The sequence below is a fragment of the Mastacembelus armatus genome, chromosome 13 (assembly GCF_900324485.2).
Source record: "Mastacembelus armatus chromosome 13, fMasArm1.2, whole genome shotgun sequence".
Classification (NCBI taxonomy): Eukaryota; Metazoa; Chordata; class Actinopteri; order Synbranchiformes; family Mastacembelidae; genus Mastacembelus; species Mastacembelus armatus.
Window position 1 is genome coordinate 25,163,077 of NC_046645.1, and position 24,626 is coordinate 25,187,702.

The following is a 24,626-nucleotide window of genomic DNA, read 5'->3' on the forward strand; positions in this document are numbered from 1 at the left end:
AGTTTTTCTTGTAGATTTTGATTTCATATCTGTTTTCAATGATTTCTCTAAACCACTGACATCACAGAGTTCATCTCAAACCATCTCAAAATCTGTTTATGGCCAGTGTGAGAGCATCCTAAAGAACTTAGTGTCAGTAAAATCTGAGGGGGTGCATTCTCTGAGGACCAGGAACAGGGTCGAGAGGGTTCAGCAAAATCTGTAGTAGATCTTGACATATTTTAAGGATGATGATACTTTTGTACTTATACTGCAGTAACATTTAGAATGCAGGACTTTTACTTTGAAGAGAGGATTTTTACACTGTAGCATTTCTACCGTGGCTGAATGGTTAGCACTGTTGCCTCACAGCAAGAAGGTCCTAGGTTCGTATGTATGTTGCATGTTCTTCCTGTTCTTGCGTGGTTTTACTCCGGGTACTCTGGTTTCCTCCCACTGTCCAAAAACATGTATGTCAGGTTGATTGGTGACTCTAAATTGCCCATAGGAGTGAGTGTGAGTGTGTGAGGTTGTTTGTCTCTATGTGGCCCTGTGATGGACTGGTGACCTGTCCAGGGTGTACCCCTGCCTTCCACTCAAAAGAGAGCTGGGATAGGCTCCAGCAGATCTCTGTGACCCTGGTTAAGGAATAAGCGGGTATAGAAAATGGATGGATGGATGGTATTTCTACTGTTACTGCAGTAAAGGATCTAAGTATTTCTTCCACCACTAGTTTGGACATTGTAATGTTAGTTTAATCCCATTTATGTCAAAAACATGATCAAGCCAAAACTCAGCTGGATGCCACAAATGTCCTTTTATTAAAGATACACTGGAATATACAAGGTTCCTCCTGGCCCTGTCAAAATAAAAGCCAATTGAAATCCTGATAGAAAGAAAGATATTTTGGTTGTTTCGGGTCTTTATCCTGTGATGTCATGTTGGAATGAAGAAAGAAAACATGTTCAGTCTTCTCCATTATTACCAACACATTCAGTATATAATACCACATCTGTACAGTGAAGACGAATGAAACATCTGTGCGATAAACAAATGTTCAGTAATTACAGAGTGTATGAATCACTTCACATAACGATACTGATTTATTCCATCCTGTTTACGTCACGTGCCTTCAAATGGTTCAAGGCCTTCTACATTGACTTGATTTCTGTGAAATTCAACCTGCAGAAAAAAGTTCTGTCCTCATCAAAGACCTGAGAGTCTTTGGGGCTTGATTTTCAAACAGCAGATACATTGATTTTTTGTCATCATCATGATCATCATGTTTGATATGTTTTAATACTAGTGCTGTAGTACAGTACTGAAGTACAGTACGTAATCACTGCTGTACTGTACTTCAGTATAATCTGTACTAAATCTGTATCTGTACTAAATCAAGTACAGAATAATCAGAAAACTTGAGGACCGTAAACTGTTCTGAGAGTTTGTTTTTTTTTCCAGCTCCTTTTGGTCTGGACGTAAAACAAAACACTGAGGTTTACACGCAGCCTGTGTCATCTCTGCAAGTTGATTTTCGTGGAAATCAAGTGAAACCAGCAGCTGCCTGGAGGAAAATTTTTAATTCAGATGGAAACTTTACAGCATCAAACAACAAAAGCTAGGCCCATCGTCTATAAAGGTTAATAATTCATTACATTAGGAAATCCTGGAATGTACTGATGTATTTCATGCAAACTTGGCCACCGGTTCATCAGCTGATCGGAGGCTCCTCAGACAGTATCAGGTCGTGTCGGCCAGTCGGGACATCTTGCAGGCCACTACTCATGTTGCCTTCATGCTCTGGGGCTTCGGTTACATACACACTGATTGTGGATGATCCATTGACTAAAACCTCTGCCAGCTGAAGTCTGTGTTGTGGCTTGAGTGGTGAACTGCTGCAGATCAACCAAAGTTGGCAGTGTTGTTGGTTATGAAGACCTTCTGACACGACACATCTATGCTAATCTCAACACAATGTTTGGTCCCTAATGGAAACGTGTAGAACAGAGTGACAATGGAGGCATGCTACCAACCAGCGTTACGACAACGAGACCATCGGTTCAGTGTGTCAGAGGCTGGTGAAGAAGTGGGGAGCTGCACTGTCTGAAAACACAACTGACGTCTAGGCTGTGGTATTCTAACTTTTTACCCCCCGGCAGGACGCAGAGAGAGGACGAAGATGAACGATAACACAAACACGGCACCACTTAGTGTTTAAAGGGTGTCCAGACTGTGGTTTGATCTATAGGTGACCTCCGGTAGCTCCACACTACAAACAGCAGCGAAACAACAGCAGCAGCAGTGACGGTGGTGACGCTTGCCGCCTTTATCTGTCATTGAATTTGGGCGAGTCCACTGGCTCTTCGTCTTCATCATCTTTCGCCCCAATCAGCCGCTGGCGAGCAAAGTCTTCAAAGATGATGTCGTCGTCACTAAAGGAAAGAAAACAGGACAGGAGAAGAATTTAACTGAAAAGTAAACCATGAGACCATCTGATCTGAGTTCAAGCTGGGACAAACTCAGGACGGAAAGGCGAGTGAGCCACAAGAGCATTCATGTCTCTAAATTAGATTTGTCTCGCTCTGGGTTCCCGGGAGACAGGTGAGAAGATGAATATCGGTTTTATGTCTGGGCTTTATCTTGTAATGAGAAATATAAAGACGGGTTTGGCCTCACTTACGGCAAAGGCTAGAAAAACTGAACACTACAGCTACATCTTAGGCTGGCTACACCGTACACGATCTTCACATCTTCACAATTTTAAAAAACGTGGGAGACCTCAGACGTAAGGACAGTTTCAACCGAACATTATAATCCTCATAAACATTAGAACAGGGCTTACCAACCCTGATCTTGTCTAGCCACTGTCCTGCTTGTTTTCCAGATATCCCTGCCCTACACACTGCTGATTACCTGGATCAGGTGTGTTCAGTCAATCAGAAACTGGAAGGGCAGTTGGAAGGGCAGAGATAGTTGGAAAACCAGCAGGACAGTGGGCCTTGAGGACCAGGGTTGGTGACCCCTGCACTGGACAATTCGACCAGACTGGGAGAGCACACAGCTGATGTTTGTAGTAACAGTTTCATGCTGGTGATTCCACAAACATGGAAGCTGCTGTGATTCAACATTAAATGCTCCATTTGTCTCGAACAAATGCTGTAATGTGCTGTCATGTTTGCGAGCCCGAACTGTGCGCTCTCATTAGCGATTGTGGCTATTCTGTCAGAGCCCCCCCCCCCCCGATCAGGAATCATAAATATCATATGTATCTGCTTATGTTCATCATTTTAAAGTACTTTGGTTTTTTTATATTTTGATCAGTAAAGTCATTTTGTCTTTTTAATCTTTTGTAAGTACTTTTGTGTATATTTCATCCCTTGGAAGTACATTTGTGTATTTTTATAGACAATTTTTTTTCACATGATTTTCTGTCTTCCATAAACTATCAGTTTTCAGATGTCATTGAGCAGGATCGGTTCAACAGTCCAGATGTCCTTCTCCTCGACATTTTCCAGTTCTTTCTGGGGGGTCCAGGGCAATTGAAGGCTAGATGAAGTATATATTATTTTTTTTATGTCTGGAATGACTTTGTGTCTTTTAACCTTGGAGTTATTTTTGACCAGGACATGTCCTTTAATTCACACATAAAACAAATCTCTAGAACTGCATTCTTTCACCTGCGCAATATTGACAGAATTAGGAACATCCTGTCTTAAAATGATGCAGAAAAACTAGTCCATGCATTTGTTACCTCAAGGCTAGATAACTGTAACTCATTACTATCTGGATGTCCCAGTAACTCCATAATAAGCCTCCAGTTAATCCAGAATGCTGCAGCCAGAGTCCTGACAGGAACTAGCAAGAGAGATCATATTTCTCCTATATTGGCTTCTCTTCATTGGCTCCCTGTAAAATACAGAATAGAATTTAAAATCCTTCTTCTCACATACAAATCCCTTCATGATCAAGATCCTTCATACCTTAAAGACCTCATAGTACCATATTATCCCAATAGACGACTTCGCTCTCAGAGTGCAGGTCTACTTGTGGTTCTCAGAGTTTCCAAAAGTAGAATGGGAGGCAGAGCCTTTAGCTTTCAAGCTCCTTTCCTCTGGAACCAGCTCCCAGTCTGGGTTCAGGAGGCAGACACTCTCTGTACTTTTAAGGCTAGACTTAAAACCTTCCTTTTTCACAAAGCGTATAGTTAGGGCTGAACCATCCATCCATCCATTTTCTTCCGCTTATCCGGGGCCAGGTTGCGGGGGCAGTAGCCTAAGCAGGGATACCCAGACTTCCTTTTCCCTGGACACTTGCCCGAGCATCCTCAGCTGACTCCTCCTCGTGGAGAAGCTCATTTCAGCCGCTTGTATCCGAGATCTAGTCCTTTCGGTCATGACCCAAAGCTCATGACCATAGGTGAGAGTAGGAATGTAGATTGACCGGTAAATCGAGAGCTTCACCTTTCGACTGAGCTCCTTCTTCACCACAACGGACCGGTACACCAACTGCATTACTGCTGCCGATGCCCCGATCTGTCTGTCAATCTCACGTACTGTTCTTCCCTCACTCGTGAACAAGACCCCGAGATAATTAAACTCCTCCACCTGAGGCAGGATCTCTCCCCTGGCCTGGAGATGGCAAGCCACCTTTTTCCAGTTGATTACCATGGCCTCGGACTTGGAGGTGCCGATTCTCATCCCAGCCGCTTCACACTCGGTTGCAAACCGCCCCAACGCACGCTGGAGTTCCTGGCTCGATGGAGTCAACAGGACAACATCATCTGCAAAAAGCAGAGATGAGATCCTGTGGTCCCCGAACTGGACTCCCTCCAGCCCCTGGCTGCGCCAAGAAATTCTGTCCATAAAAATAATGAACAGAACCGGTGACAAAGGGCAGTGCTGCCGGAGTCCAACGTGCACTGGGAACAGGTCTGACTTACTACCGGCAATGCAAACCAAGCTCCTGCTCCGTTTGTACAGAGACCGGATAGCCACCAGGGCTCCGGACCCCATACCCCTGAAGCACCTCCCACAGGATGTCGCGAGGGACCTGGTCGAATGCCTTCTCCAAGTCCACAAAGCACATTTGAACTGGTTGGGCAAACTCCCATGTGCCCTCGAGCACCCTCAAGAGGGTAGTGAGCTGGTCCAGTGTTCCACGATCGGGACGGAAACTGTATTGTTCCTCCTGGATCTGAGATTCGACCACCGGCCGGATCCTCCTCTCCAGTACCCTGGCATAGACCTTCTCTGGGAGGCTGAGGAGCGTGATCCCTCTGTAGTTGGAACACACCCTTCTGGTCCCCTTTCTGAAAAAGAGGCACCACCAACCTGGTCTGCCAATCCAGGGGTATTGTTCCCGAATGCCACGCGATGTTGCACAGGTGTGTCAGCCATGACAGCCCAACAACATCCAGAGACTTGAGGTGCTCGGGGCGGATCTCATCCACCCCCGGTGCTTTGCCACCGAGGAGCTGCCGAACTACCTCAGTGACTTCGGCTTGGGTGATGGATGGATCAGCCTCCATCCATCAGAACACTGCTTCCCCCTCCTGAGGCGGCGGATGGTTTGTCAGAATCACTTTGGGGCCGACCGATAGTCCTTCTCCATGGCCTCAATGTACTCCTCCCATACCCGGTGGCCACAGCTCCTAGCCGCCGCGTCGACAATGGAGGTGGAAAACATGGTCCGTTCGGACTCAATGTCCCCAGCCTCCCCTGGGATCTGGTTGAAGATCTCTTGGAGGTGGGAGTTAAAGACCTCTCTGACAGAGGGTTTGGCCAAACATTCCCAACAGACCCTCAAAGTACGTTTGGGCCTGCCAAGTCTGTCCTGCTTCTTCCTCTGCCAGCGGATCCAACTCGCCACCAGGTGGTGATCAGTTGACAGCTCTGCCCCTCTCTTCACCCAAGTGTCCAAGACATGCGGTCGAAGGTCAGATGACAGACCATCGAGGCCGGAGGTCTGGTGGAGGTCTGGTGATACTAGGACATCCTAGGCCGGAGGTCGATCTAGGATGTCCTAGTATCATGTGCACCGATGGACACCCTTATGCTTGAACATGGTGTTCGTTATGAACAAACTGTGGCTAGCACAGAAGTACAACAACAGAACATCACTTGGGTTCAGATCAGGGAGGCCCTTCCTCCCAATCACGCCCCTCCCTCCCAATCACGCCCCTCCAGGTTTCACTGTCGCTGCCCACATGAGCATTGAAGTCCCCCAACAGAATTATGGAGTCCCCAGCAGGAGCACCTTTCAGTACCCTCCCACGAACTCCAAAAAGGCCGGGTACTTTGTACTGATGTTTGGCCCATAGACCGAAACAACAGTGAGAGATCTGTCCCTGACCCGAAGGCGTAAGGAAACGACCCTTTTCCAACCTGAAAACTCCAACATGTGGCGGCTGAGCTAGTGAGCTATGAGCAAGCCCACACCAGTTTGCTGCCGCTCACTGCGAGCAACTCCAAAGTAGTCCAGCCCCTCTCAAGGACCTGGGTTCCAGAGCCCAGGCTATCTCTAGTCGGTACCGCTTGGCCTCCCCCACAAGCTCAGGCTCCTTCCCCCCTAGTGAGGTGACATTATATGTCCCTAGAGCCAGTTTCAACATCCAGGCATCGGGTCGCCGAGGTCCCTGCCCTCGACCACTGCCCAATCCACACAGCACCGGCCCCTTATGGATCCTCCTGGGGGTAGTGGTTCCACAGAAGGGCGGCCCCATGTCACTCTTTCGGGCTTTGCCCGACTGGGACCCATGGGGGATACCCAGCCACCAGGCGCTCGCCAACGGGCACGGAACCTAGGCCTGGCTCCAGGGTGCCGGGCGACGTCACAGTCCTTGTTGTTTGCTTCATAAGGGGTTTATGAACCGCTTTTGTTGTCCGGGGCTATATGCCCCTCGCAGGGGCTACCAAGGCAAACAGGTCCTAGGTGACGGACCGAACCCTGAACCATCCCTTAGTTATGCTGCTATGGGTCTAGACTGCCTGAGGACCATCGGTGCACTGAGCTCCCCTACCCTAACCCTCCCCTCCCTTCCCTTCCCCTCTCTTCCTCTCCTCCCCCCTCACATGTATATTCCACCATTGAATGTCACTAACCTTGTGCTCTCTCTCTCCCCTAGTTTGTGCTCTCTCCCTCTCTCTCTCTCTGTACCTTCTGCAGGTGTCCCTGGTCCTGGAGCTGTATATCGCTGATCTGCAGTTACTGGTCCCACCAACCTGCAGTGTCTATTTGTTGTTCTTTTCTCTCTGCTCTATCCACTCACCCCAACCGGTCGAGGCAGATGGCCGCCCAAACTGAGCCCGGTTCTGCTGGAGGTTTTTTGTTCCATTAAAGGGAGTTTTTCCTCTCCGCTGTCGCCAAATGCTGCTCAAAAGGGATTTGTTGGATTTTTTGTTTTTGCAAAGTGCCTTGAGATGATTTGTATTGTGATTTGGCGCTATACAAATAAAATTGAATTGAATTGAATTAATGTGTATTTCTCATCTCTCTGAAGTACTTTTTTTACATCCATGATTAGCAATATATGTATTAATATATGTATGGATATGCGCACATACAGATGTGCTCATAAATTTAGACCTGTGGAAATCAGCCCTATTGTGCTATGTCTGGCATGATACATTAAAACAAGAGTCATGTTGCTACTGTAATTCAACAAGCTCTTCTTCTTGTTAAATGCTCCAGAAAGACCAGAAATACTGACTGTTTTTGAAAGATATAAATTATCACTCAAAAAAATTGTCTTTATAAGGAAAGTTGTCTTTGGTAACTGCAACTGTCATTATGATTCTGAAAAAAAAAAAAGAAATATTCAATATTCCTCAAATAGTGGCACAGGTCTGTATCTCTATGAGATCAACTGAGGGCCCCAGCCTATGATCCTCGAGGGCAACTGTTCTGTTGTTTTATCCCGGTACGATCTACTGGATATTACCTGCGCACACGCACGCACACACGCACGCACGCACGCGCGCACACACGCGCGCACACACACACACACACACACACACACACAAATGTGAAATGATTGCGTGGGAGCTGCAGCGTTACTTTGAGTTGCTCACAGCAATCTTTTTTCAAGACTGTGCCTGTGGTAGAATGAGTTTCCCGTTTACAGGCCATTTCCTGCAGCTCACACAGCAGCAAACATTAAGACGCATTAAGGCTGAGACTCTGGAGACGAGTCCATCACTGTTAATGCGGGCGGAGGGGAAACCCTCTCCTCTTTCAAGGTTATTGACATAGCCATAAACCAGAGCACAGCCAATCAAATCACAAAGGAGAGGGAGCATCTGGATAAGCTGATGAGGAGGGAGAGGCAGGGAGACAGACAGGAAGAGACGGCTGCTTACTTTGTGTCAAACTCGATCAGGTTTGTGTCGATCGGAGCTTCATCTGGAGCTGAAAGAGAAACGTGTGACGGCCATGAGACAGGGTTTTAAGATTTTGTCACAGTGGCTGAGAAATGAAGCAGCCAAGATTCACTTTTAATTCAAGGAGTTGAAAAAAATGTTGCATTAGGACATCAGTCATTTTTGTTCAGAAGCAGCTGGACAGGCTAACATAAACACATTGGCCACATTAGCTTCTTATACTTGGATGCAGATCCTTTGCAACCACTGCACGAAGTGTGTTTTCAAACCGAGGACGAAACTGAGTTTGTGGTGAGGTCCATAGATTCCACTTGGATCTGCATCAAGTATGTACTAGAAGTACTAACTATACATATTCTTATGTGAGCTTGTCCAGCTGCTTTTCACCTGAACAAGTTTTACTGTCACCCTAGTGTCACCCTCTTCCCCTCAGACACACCACCAGCAGCTGCTCCCACTATGGAAATCTGTGTAAAAATGTAATGCAAAGAGTGAGTCCCAATCCCTCCCTGTCTGGACTCCCATTCCTGACTACCTGTGAAAAGGGTATTTGTGCCCTCTTTCAGAGACTGACGACCAGAAAAACACCAGGTCCAGTTAGTGTGACCCCCCTCCTGTCTGAAAGTCTATGCTAACCAGCTGGGTGCAGTCCTCTCCGGCTAAAAATGCTCCACCATCATCCTGGTTCCTAAGATTCCCTCCATCTACCAAGCAAACAGGTGAGTGGAGGATGCAGTCAACATGGCACTGCATTACATCCTGCAACACCTGGACTCCCCAGTGGCCCTGCACTCGTCCTGTTTGTGGACTCTAGCTCAGCATTCAACACCATCATCCCAGACATCCTTCATCCAAAGAGACCTAACTCATGTGCCACCCTCCACATGTCAGTTGATAACCAGCCTCCTGACAAACTGGAGGCAGCAGGTGATTCCGAGTCTTGGGGGGTTAATGCAACACTTTTGTTAAACCACTTGAACTAGAGCTGAAGCGACTATGAAAACCACCTTAGGGCTGCATGAAAACAAAAATAAGAAAACACTAAAAAACATGACTGCATCTGCCAAGTCAGACATGTTTAAATACAAACTCTGTTCACATCTACTGTAGCCTAATCATTTCCCAAATCAGTTTTTCCCAAGTGGCAACTGTAGACCTCCACTGCTGTCTTTTGGAAAAAGATAGGCCTCCCATTGTTGGTGAGGAAGAACCATGTGAGCCAGGTCAGCAGTGTGGCTCCCTGCTGTGTTTTTAATAGTTTTTGGACAACAATGGAGGTCTACGGCACAGACCGATAAGCTGAACCAGGTTCTGGGTTCACACACATTAGGACACCAAATTCATTGGTGCTGTCGGTCTCTGGATGGGATTTGGACTCAGTGACACACACTGAATCACCTGTTGCACAGGTTTATTTGTTACTTGTAAACCTTCAGTGTTTTTTCTGTGACTTTACTGAGTTTCCCTTTGTGTCCAGGCAGACAGAAGATATGCAGGAAGAATGAACATGTTGTAAACACGACCTACCGTCCCTGTAGATGGAATCTTCTAATGGTTTTGGGTGCATTAGTGTGAAGGGCAGCTCAACACAGACATCACTGAAAAACAAACGATTGCCTGTCATTAAAACACAAATAATCCACAGCATACAGACATGTATCAGTATGACTGGACTACTGCCACCGTGAGATGTTCAGGTGACCTTTGTAAATCCCAGTGTGTGGTTTGTTTCAGTGTGTTCATAGATTATCTCAGTGATGAGACAGATTGTGAAAGGTTACCTTGCTGCCAGATCCCCCAGGAGCCTGAAATGAATAAACATTTAACAATTTAACACCTTCAGCTTCACAGCAGCAGCAGCACAGTGTTTCTACTGATGTCATTAACTGCCAAGATCAGTTTTCACCTCACGTTTTCTGTTCACCCTATTAACACAGTGGATCCTAATGTCTCAGGCCCTTTGGGCAATAACATGGAATAAAATAACAATTCAGCCCATGTGACAATTTTCTTTTTTGTAAGTTTTTAGAAATACTGATATAGTCCAAGGTATTAGACGAGGTAACAAACAAAAATCACAGAGTAACACAAAGTAACAGGAACGAACCACTTCAGGACAACATACAAGAGTCAGAGTAATGTTTTAAAAATGAGTAACACAAATATGAAAATCACAGAATAATGTGCGAAAGTCACAAGGAAACAAAGTCCCAGAAAAACATGAAAAAGAGAATAACACAGACACACAGTGACACACAGAAAAACAGACACAGAGTAACAGATACAGAGTAACACAGACACAGAGTAACAGACAGTAACAGTAACACAGCCACAGAGTAAGACAGACAGTAACAGTAACACAGCCACAGAGTAAGACAGACAGTAACACAGACAGTAACTGACAGTAAAAGTAAGACAGACAGTAACACAGACACAGAGTAACAAAGACACACAGTAACACAGACAGAGTAACACAGAGTAACAGACATACAGTAACACAGACAGAAACAGGCACAGTAACACAAACAGACACAGTAACGCTGAGTTACACAGACACAGAGTAACACAGACAGAAACAGACACAGTAACAGACATAAAGTAACCCAGACACACAGACAGAAACAGACACAGTAACACAGTCAGAGTAACAGACACACAGTAACACAGACAGAAACAGAGCAACAGACAGAAACAGACACAGTAACAGACAGAGTAACACAGCCACACGGACACAGTAACACAGACAGCAACAAACAGTAACAGACAGAAACAGACACAGTATCAGACACAGAGTAACACAGACAGTAATACAGACACAGTAACACAGACACAGAGTAACAGACAGTAACAGTAACACAGAGAGTAAGACAGACAGAGTAACAAAGACACACAGTAACACAGACACATAGTAACACAGAGTAACACAGACACAGTAACAGACAGAGTAACACAGACAGTAATACAGACACAGTAACACAGACACAGAGTAACAGACAGTAACAGTAACACAGAGAGTAAGACAGACAGAGTAACAAAGACACACAGTAACACAGACACATAGTAACATAGAGTAACACAGACACAGTAACAGACACAGAGTAACACAGCCAGAATAACAGACATAAAGAGTAACAGTCATGGACACAGACAGAAACAGGCACAGTAAGTTACACAGAGAGTAACATACAGTAATACAGACACAACACAGACACAGAAACAGACACAGTAACACAGTCAGAGTAACAGGCAGAGTAATACAGACAGTGTAACAGACACTGTAACACAGAGAGTATTTCAGACACAACACAGACAGAGTAGCACAGCCACACAGATAGAGTAACACGGACACACAGTAACACTGACAGAGTAACACAGACAGAGAGTAACACAAAATCACAGGGAAATGAACAAAAGACACAGCTGTAATACACAGAGTAACATATGAAAGTCACACAGTAACGTAACGAAAGTCTGAGTAATGTAATAGTAACACACAAAGTCGTAGCAACAAGGACAGAGGAACATGTAGACAGAGTGATGCATGAAGTAGGAATAACGAACCAAGTCACAGAGTAACATAAGACACAAAGAAACATATAAGTCACAGAGTAACACCCACAGACAGAGTAACACACAAACGTCCTAGATTAATGCACAGAGTCAAAATGTTGAACAATCACTAGTAACTCAAAGTAGTAATGAAGTATAATGTATGAAATCAGAGTATTGTATCAAGGTTGCAGATGGGACATATGGTTCTTGAGTGACCATTAGAATTGAGGTGTGCAACAAATCAGTGGTATTTGTTGCCCACACTGATGTCACCTCGGTACAATATCAAACCAACTGTTTTTGGAAAAAAAAGAGTGAAATTCTTCTTAGTAATTATGTGTCTGTAAGTAATTAGACAAGGGAAAAAATCTAAACTGTCATTTTAATTTCAGTTCAACTTTTGTTTTAGCTCCTCTCAGCTGATACTGAGACAGAAACAAAGCTTATGTACTCACCCGCCTCGAGACACGACCAGCTTCACCTTGACTTTGTATGACACGATGATACCAAGGATTTCCTTATTGGCTCCGTCTCTTAACCTGCTCAGATCAGACAAGTCTGAGAAGAGAAGTTCCCACTTTCCTACAGGCCTGGAAGGCATCATGTGTGTTGGTGCACTCACAGTGTGCTGGAAGCCAGGTTTGTGTCCTCGTGCTTCAGCTTCCCATCCAGAGCGAGGCCTCGTTTCTCTCGGTTGTTGGCCAGAAAAGGAGTGAGGGTGAAAACCTTGCAGAAGGTTGAACTGGGAGCTACAACATCACTGAAGAAAAAAAATACATTCAGGGCAATATGAGCTGAGACATATTGCTCATTTTGACTGAATTCATCACCAGCATCCTTTACTTTATGGTTTAGTTGATTTGAATCAGTTTTTTTATAGATAGTTGTCATTTATTGGTTTTAGTCTTTTTTATGGACTTAACAACAGAGACAATCATTGCTGCTTCAGTTAAAGATATAAACACCTCACAAAACAACTTTTGTTTTCTTCTCATTTTTCTACTGTCATAAAGCAACAAGGCTCAGCAGAAAGTAAATAATAACTCATAGCTTCTTATTATTAGTTTCTGTTCTGTCAAAATGTCCTGAAACGGGACACCAAAAAGGCCTTAACAGCAGCTCCATCTATGGAGGAAGATCATGTGATCCAGTCAAGAGCTGAAAAGCAGTCACTGAATGGACCCTGTTGTGAGACAGTTTTGTGGGAACTTTGTGAGAAAAGAGCCCTTACTCTGACTCCTCGGTGGCCACTGGACATTTGTACTGAGCCGTGTTGAACAGGCAGATGTCTGCGTATTGTCGCACTGTGGAAACACAAAGCAGCACAATGTAAGACACAGCCGGTGCACAGATCCACTGACACACAGAAGACGCTGTCTGGAAATACCTGAAATCTTCATCTTCTTCACCGTCTTGTTGGTGTTGTTGGTGACGTGAACGTTGACACTGATGGGCTCCCCATGGTAGTAAATCTGAGGGACAACACAAACATGGTCTCTGATGATTTGCTCACTATCAGGACTTCATTACTTCTCTCAGGGTGTCAGAGTTTAGTTTGATCTAAATGTGTCATTATCTCAGGAAAATGGTTCAGTTCAGTGGTTTTTCATTCTCGGTGTCTGATCACTCAGGGACCAGGACCAGTAACATCTGGATCATCATAAAGGTCTACAACATTTCATTTATCTCAAAACTGACATTTACTACATCACGCGTTGCTGAATTTCAACTATGTCAGGTCCCTGTGGCCCCAGTGTCGAAGAGGGACTACAGCCTCAGACGTATTAAAGCTTTGTGTTTCATCAAACAGATTTTTCTGTGTGTAAAATTATTAACAGAGAGAAAACTTCAGGTAAGGACGTATTTCATCCCAAAATTGTGAGTCTGTAACCAACAATTTTCATTATCAACATATCTGACAGTCATTTTTATTGATATCAGAAAATAGTGGAAAGTCTCATAATTTACCCCTGAAGCCCAAGAAAACATAATCTAAAGTCTCCTAAAAGCCCTAAATATTAAATTTACTGTCACATTAAATACAATGTCAAATTACTGACATTTGAGAAACTGGAACTGGTGATTTGTGACCTGATTTTTGACATTAACCCCCAGGAAGCTCAACTGACTCTCAGCGTCACCTCTTTGTCCAGAGAGACCTCGAGATGCAGAGGTTTGTCTGACATCAGGAACTGCCTGGTGGTTTCTGCTGTAGGCTGAGGACCAGGTTTCTCTGGAGCGTACTGCACCTTCCTGATCACCAGACGCACCGAGTTCCTACAACAGCAGCACAACACTGACACTAATCCCACCGTTCAATCATAGTGACACTGTGCATATTGATTCTGTGACCATGAGGACGTTTAAATTCGTTTTTTGTGGTTAGTTCGCTGACAGCAGTGAAGCCTGCAGCAGCCGTCCTCTCTTTCTGTGCAGGAAGTCGCTAATGCACGACTGAGTTCACGTTCATCCATAATTCATCTGATCATCTTATTCTGTCGAGTGCTGGACTGCAGCTGACCCACTTTTACCTTTTGTGGATCTTTTCTTCAGCATTTTCTGCACAGAAAGCTTTCACCTCGAAGTCGACTCCACAGGCCTGAGAATACAGGAACAAAATGACTGACACCAAGAAGCAGCAAAAACAGTGACTGGTTTCTGACACTGGATGTTGTGAAAACGTTAGCAACTTAGAGACGGATTAATGTTAACACTGTGCAGGTGGTGGGGTCAGGCAACTGCACAACCTCATCAACGAACATGAGTTTAGCAGAAAGAATCTCAGAGGAAAACTACAAATAACATAAAAACTGAGCACCTTCCCAGTGTCCTCTGGTCCTGGCTGCAGGGTGACGGAGCACGGCAGGTTCAGAGGGATCTGAAAACACGTGAAAGACAAATATGTTTCTGATGCTGAAGATGTTGGCTAATATTTCCTTTAGACACAGTTCATGATGCAGGCCTTACTTATTTTATGGTCCTTGACTGTAAGCACCTGTGTCACTTTCCTTCAGCCCCTTTTTCACCTGCTGTGCTCATTTGCCTCTGTTTTGCTGCTCTGACCAACAACAGCTCATCCTGCTGTCAGGACCCGTTAATAATCTTTTATCAACATGTTACTTTCAACGACTGGTTATTTAGTTCAACCCCCATATCAGAGACAATGGCCTGGTCCTCCTAAAAGAATCCAACTCAACAGCAACAACAAGCCTTTGTACAAAGATACATGGCCCCAACCAAATAAGGATTTCTGTTTTACTGTGTCTCTGTGTTACAGTGTCAGTGCCACTGTGTCACTGTGTGTCTGCATCTCTGTCAGTGTCACTGTCTCTCTATGTGTCTGTGTCAGTGTCACTGTGTCTCTCTGTGAGATCGTGTGTCTGTGTTACTCTGTCTGTGTCAAAGTGTCTCAGTTACTGTCAGTGTCACTGTGTCTCTATGTCACTATGTGTCTGTGTTACTCTGTCTGTGTCACTGTATCTCTATGTCACTGTGTGTCTGTGTTACTCTGTCAGTGTCACTGTGTCTCTATGTCTCTATGTCACTATGTATCTGTGTCAGTGTCACTGTGTCTCTGTCACTGTGTCAGTGTCCCTGTGTGTCTGTGTTACTCTGTTACTCTGTCTGTGTCACTGTCTCTATGTCACTATGTCACTGTGTGTCTGTGTTACTCTGTCAGTGTCACTGTCTCTCTATGTCACTATGTGTCTGTGTCAGTGTCACTGTGTCTCTGTGTCAGTGTCCCTGTGTCATTGTGTGTCTGTGTTACTCTGTTACTCTGTCTGTGTCACTGTCTCTATGTCACTATGTGTCTGTGTTACTCTGTCTGTGTCACTGTGTCTCTATGTCACTATGTGTCTGTGTTACTCTGTCTGTGTCACTGTATCTCTATGTCAGTGTGTCTGTGTTACTCTGTCAGTGTCACTGTGTCTCTATGTCTCTATGTCACTATGTATCTGTGTCAGTGTCACTGTGTCTCTGTCACTGTGTCAGTGTCCCTGTGTGTCTGTGTTACTCTGTTACTCTCTGTGTCACTGTCTCTATGTCACTATGTCACTGTGTGTCTGTGTTACTCTGTCAGTGTCACTGTCTCTCTATGTCACTATGTGTCTGTGTCAGTGTCACTGTGTCTCTGTCACTGTGTCAGTGTCCCTGTGTCACTGTGTGTCTGTGTTACTCTGTTACTCTGTCTGTGTCACTGTCTCTATGTCACTATGTGTCTGTGTTACTCTGTCTGTGTCACTGTCTCTATGTCACTATGTGTCTGTGTTACTCTGTCTGTGTCACTGTGTCTCTATGTCACTATGTGTCTGTGTTACTCTGTTACTCTGTCTGTGTTACTGTGTCTCTGTGTGTCTGTGTTACTGTCTAATACTATTTTAACAGATGAAAGTGGAGACAGAGGAAACGTGGAAAATGTAAAGAACTCCAGGCAGAATCCAACTGGGAGGCTGGAGATACATGTTCGACCACAGGGCTGTGCCTGCACCCCTGATCTCCTCTCTAAACTGAGACCTCACACCACATGTTTTAGCAGCTGATGTGATGTCGACAGACATAGATGAAACATGCTCAGGACCTCGAAGGTGAATGGGTAGGCATGCTCCCCCAGCTTTTTAATCAGCCGTTCCTGAAGACGAGTCAGCCTCTTCTTCTCTTCCGGCAGTGGAGGAAACGCCTGGATGTTCGCCACAAAGAGGTCTTTCCGCAATGTCAACCCAAGGACGTCCAAATCCTCACGACCGTAACGGAATGCACAGGTCAGAGTCACAAACACTGGCGGGAACAAAAAAAACGCAAAATCTCTATTACACTAAAAACCTCTGCTTCCCTGAGGAACACCACAACATACTGAAGGTATTTTTTACCAGGACTAAATGGTGGACTGGTCCTTTAATCAAAGAGTTCTGTTAGGCTAGGACTCCAGATGATTTATCAGATTAATCTGAGTCGGTTTATTAGGAACACCTGTGACGGACCCAGTCGGTTTATTGGGAACACCTGTGTCGGACCCAGTCGGTTTATTAGGAACCCCTGTGTCGGACCCAGTCGGTTTATTAGGAACCCCTGTGTGTAAAGTTTCCCCAGAAATTCAGATTCACAACTGTGGAGAGCCCTGGACATTTTCAAAAATGCAAACATCAGCCAAAGGACAGCAAGGCATTTTGATGAAAAATATTCATATCTAAATTCGCATTATTTAAGTTTTTGGTTTTGTTTAAATACCAATGAGAATATTTTTTCACCGACAGATGGGCAGGTAGGTTTTCTCACCTTTCCTCTCTTTCAGGTATTCTGGGTCGATCAGGACAACGCCATCTGAAGAAAGAAATCAGAAAATCAAAAGACAAAAGAAAACAACTCCTTTTAACTTATTTTATTTAGATATTGTATTTCAAAAACTAAGCAAGCGTCAAAGTGAAATTGGCTGGAATAGAAGACACTTCAGTCCAGTACTTTCTGACAACAAACAAATTAAATGAGCAAAAACTGGTCTCACCGACAGGCTCAACCAGGTCCACGTGGTCCACAAAGTCTCGTTTCCCCAGATAGACCGTGAGCTGAGGGAGGAACACAGCCAATCAGAGTCAGCCATCAGTACAGTATCAGCCAAAATCAGAGTCAGCCATTAGCACAGCAAACAGCCAATCAGAGTCAGCCATTAGCACAGCAAGCAGCCAATCAGAGTCAGCCATTAGTACAGTCTCAGCCAATCAGAGTCAGCCTTCAATAAGCTGATTTGAGTTTATGCTTATTAGATGTGATTTTCTGGGTGTTCACATATTTTTCTACAAACTGTTTTAAAGTATTTTTCATTGTATCCAGAAATGAACGTTTCAGTCTATGCAGCAGTTTCTGGTGTCTAGATAAATGTTCCATTAATATTATTATACGTTAGAATCCATAGAGTTTTCTAGAAGCCAGGGCTAAGATGAAATCATTTCACTTCAGGCTGTGAGCAGGTTGAAAACTAAAATAAAAGGACTCACCTTCCCATTGGGACTGGCTTTTTTAAACACTCTGAAAGTCAACAAAGAGAAAAGCAGATCAGTGGAAGTTGTTCTGTTTTTATCCTCAGACTAAATGATTCAATATGTTACTTATTGCAGCATAAAGCAGGTATTGGAATTGTTAAGGTTTTAGCGTACAACACAGAGTGCAGAGAGTAAACACTGAGTCCACATGTGTCTGAGCTGCAGCAGCGACCACGATGCTATTTAAAAGGTCCTAATTTTTAATAAATTATGAAATACCTTCCAAAATAAAAAAAAAATTTAAAACATTTATTTAAATATCTTGTCAGCACCATTTTTTTCCCCAGAGGATTCCTCATCACGTTCCAAAACTTTTCTCTTTTTCAAATATTTCAAATGAGCAGAGAGGAGCTGTCAGTCATCGTCATCATCATCAGTTTGCTCAGCGTCCAGAGGTGTCTGACACCATCAGACCTCCCCCTCTCTGGTAATGGCATCATAAATTAGCTGCTGCGGTTCCATTAGCTCTCAGCCTTCATCACTCAGCAGCATTAGGACGCTGTGTGAGTGGAAACCGCCGGAACTCCTGGGAGCTCACTCAGTACACGATTACCCGCTGCCATCACCTCCTCACTGAGTCCAGTCACATGTTCACAACACACATCAGGTGAAACAAAAATTTTTTAAATGCCACTTTAGTGACTTAATACATTTAGATTCATCAATATATTTTTATTTTGCTGATTGGGAGTTTATTAATAAATTAATAATGATAAACATTTAATGATGCTATTTGTAGAAGCTGTTTACTCATGATTTTTAAAGACTAAGACTAAATGATTAGTCTCAGCTGCTGAGGAGACGACAACACAAAGAGGAAGACGTCCACACGATTAAAGATTCATTCAGAGAGCAGAGGGGAGAACGGAGACTCGTTTTGATCACGTCATATTTCTGCGATCTAAAAATCTTAAGCTCTTAAAAACATTAACAACAACTTTGAGTCAGAGTCGACATGTAAATGTGCAGAAAACACATCAGCGCTCACTTCATCCAGCACTGTCCTGACACGTCACACCAGACGCTGTGATTGGCTCAGTGGAGGAAGGTTGAACCCTGACTGATGGAGGGGACTCTTCATCTGGATTTGAGCAGCAGGGAAACAGGAATCAGCCTGCGTTGCCACGGTTACTACGAGACATCCAGGTCATGACTTTTCGCTGACTCAGGTGCTTGTTTTAGATAAACCAGACACCACAGCCTGGACTCCACATCCTAACATCCTTCTGAGGGAGAAACCACTGAAAGCCACAGGTGCTGCTCATCCCAGCCCCACTCCATCCCACACAGCACCAGCGCTTGACCTGCACCCACTATGTTGCACATCAGCCCAGGACAACATGTGCTGTAAACAGTGAGTCTGACCCTCAGCGCTCGCACTAAAGACGACACCTGCATGGATGAAGGCATGTTCATCTTCAGGAAGGATGGAACATGGGACTTTCACAACAAAAGCACCAGTTCATTTACTGTGCAGAGCCACAGGCCACAACCTTTATTTGTAAAGGGGAGCACGGAGCTGTGACCCACAGTTCAGCTGAAGCGAGTCCCATACAGCAGAGGGGGACTCATGACCTGCAGTGAATCACAGCAGTGACAGGATGTGTTTCTGTCTGCAGGTGAACCTCAGTCTCCCTCATCTAATCGATCAGGACGCTATGACACACGGAACACTGACTGATCAATAACTCGTTTCTGTGAACTCGCTGCCTGGAGCTGAACAAAGACTCCCCCGATGCCAAACAGCAGAGACTCCCACAGACACCTGAATGCCTTGGTATCACACCTGACAGCTGCAGTTTCCAGAAACACACAGACTTTCTACCTGTTTCTACCTGTTTCAGCCTCTTTAAATCTGTTTCAGCCTGTTTCTACCCGTTTAAGCCTGTTTAAATGTTTCTGACTGTTTCAATCTGTTTCAGCCTGTTTAAACCAGTTTCAGCCTGTTTCAACCTGTTTCTATGTTTTAAACTAGTTTCAGCCTATTTCTACCCGTTTCAGCCTGTTTCTGCCTGTTTCAACTTGTTTCAGTCTACATTTCAGCATGTAATATCTCTGCTCAGGAGCCTCATCTCTTAGCAAGATGGGATTGTTTGTGAGTGAAACTGGGCGTCAGTGGTTTGTTGCTGGTTTCCTGTGAGGCTCCCAGTCCTCTGCTGCTTTCAAAACATTACACTCACACTTTCTGTCTAGCAGTGACGCCTTCACAGACCTTCATTCAGATACTGGAAAACAAATTTCGAGCTAAATCTTCTTCACAATCCATTTGACTGTTGGTCTAACAAACACTGAAACAACAAGATGAATTAAAGTGGTTTTGAAATGACAGATAAAAGGCTTTAAGACGAGATATAAAATAAACATGAGCCAAAAGTCAAAGATTGATTGTTGGCAATCTGTGGTTCTTTGAAAGCAGTGGGGCTGTGGGTGCCAGCGTCAGGCTGTCCAGACTGAAAACCCTCCAGCTCACACACAGTGCTAACATCTGTGGGCTGCAGCTAACGACTGTTTCAATCATCAGTGATTCACTGCTGATTACCTGTGCAAGGGCCGATCACTGGTCTGTAGAGGGCAAGAAGAAATGACAAGACAACCAAAGAGTCTGAACGGCAGAAGCAGAACCATCACGCTAATAGGTGCTACCGTCAGCTAAGTGGCAGTAGCCACTGTGTGCAGCAGAGACTGATGGGAAAGTAACTTTGCTCTGATGATGAACAGTCAGAGAGTCAGTGAAGACAAACTGTCCAGCAGCTGTCCAGCAGCTGTCCAGATGTTTCAGTGGTGGACAAATAGACTTTAGAACCACAGAGCCCAGACTGAGAGAGACCCTGGTTGTTGTTTGTCTCTTGTCTGTCTGGGACTTTCTGCAGGTGAGAGCTGGGCTCTGGTCCTGGATTCCAGCCAAAGCTTTTCCAGAATGGATCTATCATTTATCCATAGCACATTCTGTATTTCTTAACATCAAATCAAAATGTTGTTTGAAAGTACTTTAAACAGTCGAGCACACGCTGCTTGCATGACTACAAGGTCAGACAGCTTCACAGGCTTCCTGTCAAATCCAGGACTGAAATCCAAACCCGCTCTGACTGGGCTTAAGGCCCCTGGCACAGACCGACTGCACTGTAACTCAGTGTACTGTCCTTTAATTACAGGACCATTTCCAGTGATTTAAAGGAGACACAACAGGTCAACACTAGGCGACAGTAACAAACAGCCGCTGCTTTTGTTAGAGAGAAACAGTAAGGACAGGATAGGGAGACGGACGTCCAGGCTTTGGGGCTTTCTCAGGTCAAAAAGCCTTTTTCCAAAAAACGAGTGGTGATGTGGAGGCAGGTCATAGTTGATCAGCGACTGGAAACCAGCTCAGGGTTCCTGAGGAACGTTGCTCTGTGTTCTGGCTTGACTGTGTGGAGCTACAGCTGGAACTGAGATTCCCATTCAAACAGCTCCACTCATTTACCGACATGAACAGACCTCATGTGTCAAGCTGCCCTTTGCTTTTAATTATCATATTAGCTGAAGTGTGTCTGAAATTCTGCTGTTGCAGTTAAAATCAAAAACTCACATTAAAGTTCAGAAAGTCTGGAGTGTTTTTTCAGTTTCTTCTACCCAAAAACTGAAAACCAACCAGAGAGGTTTTTTAGGGAAGTTTCTAGAAAAAGCAGGATGGATGTTGTTAATAAGAACCAGAGTCGTGATCATGGACGTGTTGACAGAGAAAATGTCTCCAGCAGCAGCGTGGACTCGGAGCTGCTCTGTATGTCTGACTGATCACTCAGCTCATTAATATTCTCCTGACACAACACACTCACACCATCCGGCCTGAAACCCAGAAACACACTCAACACTCAGATCCAGGACGACACTGAGCACAGAGCAGAAAAATCCCAGTTCTGGATGTGGTGTGGTTCCAAAGGAGCCACGGTCCAGGTTCTGCAAAGTGTGTGTCGCTCAGCACAGCCAAAGAGGCTGGACCCGCAGGATTAAAGACGGAAACACAAATAAAACAGTTTGAGCATCTCAATCAGCTGGAACAGTGTGAACAGTTCATTCAGACTTGAGTCTCTAAATCAACTAAATAGAGAAAACATATTTAAGCAACATTGTTTGGACTCACTGCACATGGTCTTTCTGTGTGCAGGCTCTTATCTTTTCTATCTGCAGCCTCTGGATCTAAGTGGATTTCTGGAGGTTTCTTGTGGGGGTATCAGAGATAATGAGATCCACACGAAGTGGAAGTCACAGTGAATCACATCAACATGCCTATTGTTTATTGTGGAGACTTGGTCTATATTTATGGTAGCTGAGGTCACGTTATCAGATCCTCAGCTTCTGACCTTTTTCCCACAATTCATTTCACCACATCCAGTACGTCACAGGATTATCAGCCTCAGACAGTCCAAAGTCATCCAGACAGGTCTTCAGAGGAGTCAGATACCAGGGGCGCCCAGTCCGGTGCTGCCTGATGCCTCCAGCCTCCTCATGATGTGTTTTTGCTTTTGCTAACGTTGGCTGCTGCTAGACCTATGTTCAACAACAGCCCAGAACACGAGAATCAATATTTGGTCTTTCCCAGGCTTGATGTCTCCTGCACTTCATCATCACATCTGTTTAATTCAAATTAATGGAATAATCCCAACAAGCGTCATGGAGCCGACTCCTTTGACTGACCGGTACCAGCAGCAGTGGAAGAAACCCAAAGATCCTGAAAGCACCCCATGAAAATCCTCCTGCAGTTACAACCTTACTGAAGTAGAAGCACTCAAGCATTATCAGCACAATGTAGTGAAAGTATGAAGAGGTTATGTGTCTGTCACCTGAGGGTTTTTTCAAGTTACTTCATCTTTGGAAGCAGCAGAAACTATTCAGGACCAACTGGTCTCTCAGTTCAGCAGAAACCTCTGATTTTCACTGCACAGTAACTAAAGCTGTCAGATACTCACAGCACAGCACCAGAACAGAGCAGCAGAAATACTCAAGTACAAGTACCTCATAACTGGACTTAAGTACAGTAATTATACTTCGTCATGTGCCACCACTGGAACTGATGAATATTTTCTCAGTAGTGAACCATCACTGAGCACCTCCATGTTTCCTCCAGAATGTTAGAATAAGGGCAAAATGCAAAAACACTGTAAAAAAAAAAGAAAGAAGAAAGGACGAGGGTGCTGCTCACAGAGACGTCACGCTGATGGAGGATCTGACTGAACCTTATGTAACGTTACAACATACACACAACCTGTCTGTGCTGAAAGGCTGCAGCACAGATAAGTCACACATCAGCTCATCTCACCTGGTTCCTTTATCTCCCATCCTGACGACGACGAGCCCCAGCAGCCGGACCAGATGATGGAGGAGGAGGAGGAGGATGGAGGGATGCCGTCACCGTGGAAACTGAGGGGGGATGTCTCTCTCTCTCTCTCTCTCTCTCTCTCAGGAAGTCGTCGTCATGCCGTCAGAGTCTCCTCAGCAGGAGGAAAAACCTCCATCTGAGCTTCGCTCCAGCGAGCAACTGAATCCACCTCCCCACTCCTCCTCCTTTTAACTCACCCTCCTCCCTCCATCCCCCTCTCTCTCACTGTCTATGTCTCTCTACCCCCTCTCTCTCCTGTCAGGCTCATTAGCAGTAAAATGTGTTAAAACATAAAAACACCCAGAGGACGTGTTTTATTTCTGTCCGACCTTCATGAATATTCTTGTTTCTGTTACAGTGACCACAGAAAATCAGGAAACTACTGTGAAGTTGAGAATAGTTGATTTCTACAGTACAGTAACTAAATCTTCATAGATTTTTGTCTGTGTATTAATTAGTGTTAATGGACACACGTTATTTTACACTAGAGGCCAAATGTTTGGTTACAGAATAATTAGGTAATGGAAATGTTATTGTCTTCGTTTATTTAACTGTATAAAATGTCAAATAAATTATTTAAATGTTTTCTGTTTGTAAAAAAAAAAAGAAAAACTGCTTCATTAAGAAAAAAATATTTCCAACCAAAACACAGTGAATCATGAGTTTTAACAGTTTAACAGTCTCTGTGACTCACGACCAACCAGGACAAACTCAGCATCATCATAATCATCATCGTCGTCGTCTTTTAAACGACATGCAGGTCATTTTCTGAACAAGCTCTGCAGCAGAAAGTCATGCTGATTTTAACAGAAACCAGCAGAACCTGCAGCTGGAAACTGGGAACAGCTGCCCTGATGGCTCAAACTAAAAATCTGGACTCCGCTGCTCCTGATCCTAGTCTAGCTCACTCAGAGGTAGCAGCTGTTCCCCATTTCCTCTGATCATCCTCAGTGTGGAACAGCCTGTGGCCTCCTCATCGTCACCTCGTATTTTTAAAACCTGATGATGCCACGTCAACAGTTTGTCAGGAAATCTGACAGAATAAAGGCCTGAGAGCAGGAACGATGAAGGACGGATGATAGAGACCAGAAAAACATAAATAAAAATATAAAGGTGCCAAAATGTGTTCTTAAAACAATAAATTAAAGACAATTTCTGGACCTGCTCAGAAAAACAAAACAGCTTGTTTATATTTTAGATCTTTACTACAGTGTTCACCTGACTCTGCTGACCTGTCTCAGGTGTAATAGGTGTGATATGATTTTTCGAGAAGCCGCCAGGAAACACTGAAGGATCAATTTGATGATTCAGTGTGTGTGTCACTAAGGC

General features: G+C 44.5%; 1 protein-coding gene across 1 annotated transcript; it reads right to left on the minus strand.

Annotated features, from left to right (window-relative positions):
- Positions 1–1,437: 1,437 nt before the first annotated feature.
- On the minus strand, positions 1,438–23,430 carry arrb1 (arrestin, beta 1). Its single transcript, XM_026299148.1, has 16 exons — positions 23,238–23,430; positions 17,900–17,930; positions 17,410–17,470; positions 17,184–17,228; positions 16,489–16,685; positions 14,728–14,787; positions 14,441–14,508; positions 14,051–14,186; positions 13,297–13,381; positions 13,141–13,213; positions 12,532–12,669; positions 12,365–12,448; positions 10,139–10,162; positions 9,885–9,955; positions 8,337–8,385; positions 1,438–2,411 (listed from the first exon to the last, which is right to left on the minus strand). The coding sequence occupies exons 1-16, from the start codon at positions 23,255–23,257 to the stop codon at positions 2,306–2,308; spliced, it is 1,248 nt and encodes a 415-aa protein (XP_026154933.1). The 5' UTR covers positions 23,258–23,430; the 3' UTR covers positions 1,438–2,305.
- Between the last annotated feature and the right edge of the window lie 1,196 nt (positions 23,431–24,626).

Excerpts from the sequence above, each read along its gene's own strand:
- arrb1 (XM_026299148.1), bottom strand. The coding sequence starts at position 23,257 with ATGGGAGATAAAGGAACCAG. Across the intron at positions 13,214-13,296 it reads GAAGAAGATGAAGATTTCAG|TGCGACAATACGCAGACATC; the intron begins GTATTTCCAGAC and ends GTGTTTCCACAG. Across the intron at positions 2,412-8,336 it reads CTGATCGAGTTTGACACAAA|TGACGACGACATCATCTTTG; the intron begins GTAAGCAGCCGT and ends TCTTTCCTTTAG.